We start from the raw sequence: 6,938 nt of genomic DNA on the forward strand, positions 1-6,938 counted from the left end.
GAGAATTTCAGGATAACGGAGTTTTGATTGTGGGTCTTCTTGAGCTCACAGTTTTAGCTGAGCTCTTCAATAATATTTTGAGCATATGCATTTATGAGAGCTTTTAAGTCTCCACAGTCAGTGAGATTTTTGTAGACGAAAAATGCTTGATTGCATTTTAGGAGGAAGACTTATTTTCATGATTTTTTATTATTGTTATTCATAGCATAGCTAGTGCAGAGACCAGCTCTGGGCTCTGTGAGAGCACTCAAATGGTCACGTGGCATTTACGAAACAAGACGCACCCACTTCATCTTCAGCTCAACAGAATTCCCTGGGACACTGTGTCCTTGGCAAAGGCAACAAATAGGAATTGCCCAAGCTTTCTGAAAGTCTTGTACTCTGCAAATACAGGTGTGGGTCTCTGCACATTGCAGGGTATGGGAGAGACATCCAGAGTCTAAATGGGAACATCCAGCCCAGAATATTCAGTGGGATGAAGTGGACTCCTGCCTAGCTGAACTTCATGGCTGTGTGCAGTTTATGGCTAGCTCAGATACCCTGAATCCACAGGATGGGATGCGCACTTTGCTAAGTTAGTCCTTTAAACCTCTCTGCAGCTCAGATTTTGGGGCTAATAATGTTTATCTTCCTTTGCAGAGTGACTCAAGATTGTCAAGCAAGAGTGCTAAAGCTCATTAATCAGTTTCTGTCTGAGAAAAGCAAAGAAAGCGTGGAAATTACTGTAGGAGGTGAAGTCACATCTATTGCCTAGCAGTGAGAGTAGAACATATTGCTAACTGAATTAGAAAGAATTAAGATGTGAAACTAGATATGAGAAAATAGTGTTGCAGAATATCCAACATCACCACCCGGATTTTATGTGCAGAAAACAGCGTGAAAAAAATTAAATCACCTAGTTCCTTTCCCAGAAACAACTGCACTTACATAAAAATAAATTTAAAAAAAATTAGAGTTAGTCTGGTCTATAGTTTCAATAAAAATAAAATGAAAGGACAATAATTTGAAGGTTTTTGCTGATCTCTGAATTGTATGTAGTCTAATCAATGTAAATATGGTTTCACAAAAATGAAACACATTGCAATTTCTGTGGTGAATAGTAATATCAGATGATTGACCTTGACTAATATATTAAAACTTGAAAAACAGTGGAAAATTCCAACAGAGCATCAACTGCAACTGTCAAAGCTGTTACAGTAAAGTTCTGACATATATACTATTTTCTTCCTAAAAGAAGAGCTAGAAGAGATTAAAGTATACGTGATTGGTAGAAAAAGTCAAATTACTGTTATTTTGACTCTAATATTAAACTGTATTTTTAAGCTTGTTTTATACAGTGTTCACATTTTATGTAGGTTTTATTTTTCACAGTTTATTTTCTCTGAAATCCCAAGCCAGATTTTCTAAGGGTTTAATTCTGCAAATGCATTTTCTGAAGTACTTTCCTCAACCAGTTTAAAAATATGCTCTTCTGTTGTCTTGTTTAAAAGTATATCTCCACCAAATGTTGTCCCATATGAAACTTAATCATATGACCAAGCTTAGGTCTTTCTTAGAAGTGAAATTTATGTCAAGGATGAATTCAGAAAATGTAGTAGAAGACTCTGAAGTGAAAGTTTGTTTATTTACAAAGCCAACAAAATGGCCAAACCCAAAACTCACCTCCTGTAAACTGTATGAATTCTGTGTCTTCTTTATGCTCAGCTCCAGCATGTTCATGATCCCTCTGTAGATGTTGAGAGCATCATCTGAGACAGAATCAGGAGCCATGATGTTCCCAACGTGGCCATTGCTGTACTCGAACTTGATGGGGCTGCTGAGCTGCCCAGTGAGGATCTGGGTGAGTTTCAGAGATCGGGAGAAGAAGCTCGTGGGCCAGACACCGTTGTACTCTGCGGCTTCGATCGAGTGAACCTGCAACACAGGGCGAGCAAAATTCCTCCTTTTTGGTCTCCAGTTACCTTTTTTCAATACACATAAGCACCTACAGCTTTAACGATATCAAAAATACACTTTTAAATAACACAAAGCCTTTTCGAAGGGGAAACTTAGGAGTTGAAATTTAGCATAACTAGTGTCGATACACATATTTCTGTATACAAAAGGAAAGAGAGCACTGCAAATGGCCGGTATTTCCACAGCCACTGCACTCTATTCTGTTTCACAGACAATCCATATTGCCAAAGGTTGACTTGCGCAAAGAAATGAGCCAGAGAAGAGCCACATGAAGCAGGTTGCTACTCAAAAGTAGTATGGAAGATCTGCAGGAAATTGCAGGAGAAAGTTAATGTTGCATGAAGCATCATTAACTCCTGTTGTGAACTCTGTAATTTCCCTCACTGGGGTCACAGAGTGCAGGCAGCAATCTGAAACTAATAAACACATGGCCTCTAGGCCAGCCAGACATGCAGAATCCGTTTGAGCAGTGGACAGCAGATTACAGAAATTGTCCCTCCCTACGTGTTTTGCTGTGGAACCAAAGGCTGAGGCAAGGCTCCAACCCCACTCTGCACTTCATGCTCCAGCCTCAACCTCCAAACATGTAGAAAGTTGTGCTAAACTATGCATAACTTGAATAATTCCTGCCCCATGGGAACAGGCATGTTTAGTTTAGTTTCTCAGAGGACCCTTCCCTTCTATATATTTTGACAATTTAAAGAGACTTTTCTCTGACACCTCAGGCTGGTGATGTGGTGCAAGACACGGATTAATTTCTCAAAAAGCCACACAAACTAAATCCTCATACAGCAAATCGCTGGAGACTGCACTTTCATATTTATTTTTGTTATTGTTGGTGGAGATCACTGCCAACCCCAGTAACTGAAGCTTACAGGGAAGGCTGTTAGAGAGCAAATCCCTCATGCTGCCTCTTGGACATGCTTCTGGCACATTGCATACAGGCAGGTTGGGGACTGCTCTGCAGGGTCAGGGCGAGGTAGTTTTCCCCAGCCCTTGGGGCCCAGGCAGGACTTAGGCTGTCTGCTTGGTTTTGAACACAGCTGGCAATTCTTACTTGTAGGTTTGTGATGAAAAAATTGTCAGCCGGAAACTGCCCAGGGAACACAGCTTTTTGTTTGGGCTGAATGTGAACTAGTAGGCTGCAGATGAAAGTTTAATTCCCTGAACCATCCCTCCAAACTGTCTAATTTAAATATAACAGCAGCAAAATAAACTTTTCCCAGAGAAGAAGGGAATAAATGTACTATTACCTTTAACTCAGAACTTGCCCAAAAAGTTTTTTTTTTTATGTTTTTTTTTCCCCTCACTTTTCTCCTTTTCTTGCCTGAAATTATTTCTGAAATGGAAACTTTTCACAAATGCAGTAACACCAGTAAAATTATGTTAGAAAGTTTTAGAGAACAGGAGTCAATTTTGGTGAAGAGCAACCCTGGCACACCAAGAGCTATTTAGGCAGGAATGAAGGAGGATGTGGGATAAGGACAAGACTGCTTCTGCCTTGTGTCTGGCAGGGAAACTTTCTACTCACCACTGCAAATGCATGACTCTTATTTCCTTGGCTTTTTTTGTTTTGAAATCCATCCCCTTACAGATGTTATGGAAAAGCAATATTTCCCATCTAGATCTATTATAATTTGAACTTACAAAAATATCTAGTAGCAGCAGACTAATTCAGGCTGCAAGGCTACAACATTTTCAAGCACTTATCAGACAGTCACCAGTCTTTTTAATCTAAAGTTTTCCACAAATTAAAGCTTTTAAAAACATCACTTTGCTTTCCTGTGTACACAAGACTAAGTGGAGTTTGTGTAAAGAAACCTACTATTATAAGTAGGTATAGGCTGCTGTTAAAGACAAAAGTGTATTTCACATAATCAAAACTCTCAGTAATTACTCAGCAAGCAGTAAAATTATACAACTGAGGATGACAAAGAATGTCACTCAGGACCCTTCAGAAAAAAGAAGGATGACATTAATTATGCTAAATATTGAGTCACATGCGACTACTGTCGCATGTTTTATTGCCTTTTGTCTGCTGGTTATGAAATCAGTTGATTAAATAATTCTATGTTGTACAGTTTGAAACAATTGGATTGATCCAGTAATAAATTATTGTGCATTTCAAATTACATTCTGTTGTCTCCCTGACCACAAAGCAGAAGAAATCCTTCAAGCCCAAGGCTGGCTTGAGCTGAGAATTACCTTGCAAAGTGCAAATAGAATTTAGGGCACTGGATAAAAAATAACAGTGTTAGTTATATTATCCCTGAGTAAGCACAACACATGATGAAACCTAATTACTTCACAAAAGCTTAAAAAAGAAGCTAAATATGATGAGAATTTTACCTTTCAAATTGAATAAATTTTCTTACCCTAATAAGACAAAGTTTTGGCCCAATACCACTTATTTCCACTTTACTTTTTATTTTTATTCCAGCTCTTGCAAGTCCTTTCTCTGGAAGTCCACTGAGTAGCGTGGTTTCATAATCAAATATATAAACCTTGTTTTCACTGAAATCAGGTTCTGCAAAGAAATGGTTCCCATAAAATATTATACAGAATGTACAGAACATATGAAAATATCTGCATTAGAATGTATGGAACAACAAAAAAAAAAGAGATTAATTTGTTCATTTTTGCATTGCACCTGAACAAATTTAGCTGTTGTAAAGCTATATTAAACCTTGATACGCTTTTCAGATTCTATTTTTAATTTCAGTCATTATCATTTTATTAGTTAATAGGAAAATTACTTACGGTAATTAAGATGCTGGCTCCCTGAAAAAGAAGAAAAATAGAGGAATGAAACAAAAAAGAAAAAAAACCCCAACAACCCCAAAATGTTAATGCATTGTAGTATAGAAGACTATATCTCATCTTGCACATATAGCATAACCCTTTCTAATTAACTTCACTTTTATTTCAGTGTCAGCCAAATCCTTTTATTTTTCTTGAAACAACAAAAGAATAAAATATTTTTTCTATAACATGTTAAAGTTCATGACTGCAAGTGAACTATATTTAGATTCTGAGACCTTTTCCTAAATATGCAATTTTAATTCACCAAAGCAGATAATTTAGATACTTACCCACCAGGGTTAAAACCAGGGCTAATATCAAGCCCCTCATGATGGGGATAAAGTAAAGGTGAGGGTGATGGGTTTCTCTTTTATAAAGGCATGTGATATCACATGTTTCCTTTGGCACATTGGTTTGACAAATAAGTGTATTCTAGAATGCATATTGATCAACCAAAAAATAAACATTTCTGAGGTCATGAATGCTGACAACTTCAAATCACCTCCTGATTTCAGCTCCCTTACTTTCTATGTAGTTCACCACGTTTGTGAGCCCTGTGAAATTCGTCAGGACACCTTGGCAGGTGTATGCTTGAAAAGAGATTTCATTTTCAAAATATCCTGCTTGCAATTTCCCCCATTTCTTGACATTCTATTTATACAGAAAAAACCTCCTAAAATTTAAATTATACAAATATAGTTCCTCCATCTTAACTGAAATAATTTAGCTTTCTTTCAGTCATGTCTTCAATCTCCTGATATTTTACTCTTCATAAGGGTCACTGCTTTAGAGACAAACCTTGAAACTTTACTTTTAGAGGAGTAAAGTAGTTTACAGGTTTAGGCTTGAGACACCTTCCAGCTCATAGGCATGCAATGAGAAACTGCCTTTCTGTGGTATCTGCCACATCTGTCTTTGCAAGCATATCTTGTTACCCACACCTGGAAAGACAAAACTTGTCAGTATGACCATCACATTAGTCTGTGGATAATAGTGAAAGTTTATACTATGAAAACAGGAGGGAAATTAATCTCTTTGTTTCTAAGAAGAATCTAATAAGAAGTGAGTTGCATTTCCAGCAGGACCTCAGTGAGTTGGGAGAATTGGGAGCTTCTCAGTAGGTTCTCATGGGGCTTTTGCTGCTGTCACTCTTGGGGAAACATATCCAGAATTTCTCACTTGTAGCAATAACATTTAGATCAATCCTTAGCAAAATTATTTCAGGAGGGAGTTTGCTCCCTAACTTCAGTTATACATAATTTTTTGCAAGTGTTTAACATTTACTTTGAATTTAAGCTTGTCTTTTGTTCAAATGATAAATTAAATATCATTTAAAAAAGCACCTGCGTACAAAGGTTACTGAGGGGGCAGGAGGGAGAGCTCAGGAATGCATACCTGGTATTTCTGTGAGGCTGTGGAAGCTGCAACACATATACTGCACTAATACTGCACTAAGTCAAGCAGCCAGACCTTATCCTTCAGGAGGGGAACAAGGATTCTCTGCTGGTGCTATCCATCAGGGAGGAGAAGGATGAAACCTAGACCTGGGTCCTGAGACACATTTGCTGCAGACCCCATCAAACAGTCCTTTACATTATTGCTTCATTTACTTGGAGTGATGCCATCTGACTGAGGAATAATGAACTTCATTATTGTGGTGCCAGAGCACCTGAGCTGGAGTCAGGGATGCAGTTGCATGGTCCCTCTACTCCATCACTGCTCCACAAGAGGCAAGTGAGGGCTCCTTCACTTCAGAGACCTCCTGAAACCTCGAGGATTTTAACATCACAGCTTTCCTTCATGAAGGGAGTGATACAGAATTGTATGGGTAGTCAGACCTTCCCTGAAATGAAAACTGTCTAGTAAAATATTTAAATATACAGTAGACATATGAACCATTAAAAGAGATTAATAATTATGGTTTTGGTTCAATGTGAGCTCAGGTGATGAAAAATTAAGTGCACACAGATTCTCCTTGATGTTTTCTCCTAGGGGACTAAGTCCTGTGAGCTATGACAAGACACACCATGTTTGTGAGCCCTGTGAAATCCAGCAGCACACTTTGGTGCTGTGAGATGTAGTCAGAAATTCCTCACAAACAGTTACGTTTTTTGCAGCCAGAATGGAAGTAAATACGCAGCAGCAAATTAATAGTGTAAGTGATAACATGCAAAACTCCT

The 6,938-nt window shown here is 38.1% G+C and overlaps 1 protein-coding gene across 1 annotated transcript in view; it reads right to left on the reverse strand.

Annotated features, from left to right (window-relative positions):
- LOC117000262 (vitellogenin-1-like) overlaps positions 1-5,088 on the reverse strand; it is a 43,083-nt gene extending 37,995 nt beyond the window's left edge. The window contains exons 1-4 of the mRNA XM_033067761.1: positions 5,049-5,088; positions 4,717-4,737; positions 4,332-4,483; positions 1,663-1,914 (exon numbers count right to left, since the gene is read on the reverse strand). Coding sequence (XP_032923652.1) covers positions 1,663-1,914; positions 4,332-4,483; positions 4,717-4,737; positions 5,049-5,088 — 465 coding nt within the window. The remainder of the gene's footprint in view (positions 1-1,662; positions 1,915-4,331; positions 4,484-4,716; positions 4,738-5,048) is intronic.
- Positions 5,089-6,938: the final 1,850 nt, after the last annotated feature.

This window comes from Catharus ustulatus, chromosome 9 (assembly GCF_009819885.2).
Source record: "Catharus ustulatus isolate bCatUst1 chromosome 9, bCatUst1.pri.v2, whole genome shotgun sequence".
NCBI lineage: Eukaryota > Metazoa > Chordata > Aves > Passeriformes > Turdidae > Catharus > Catharus ustulatus.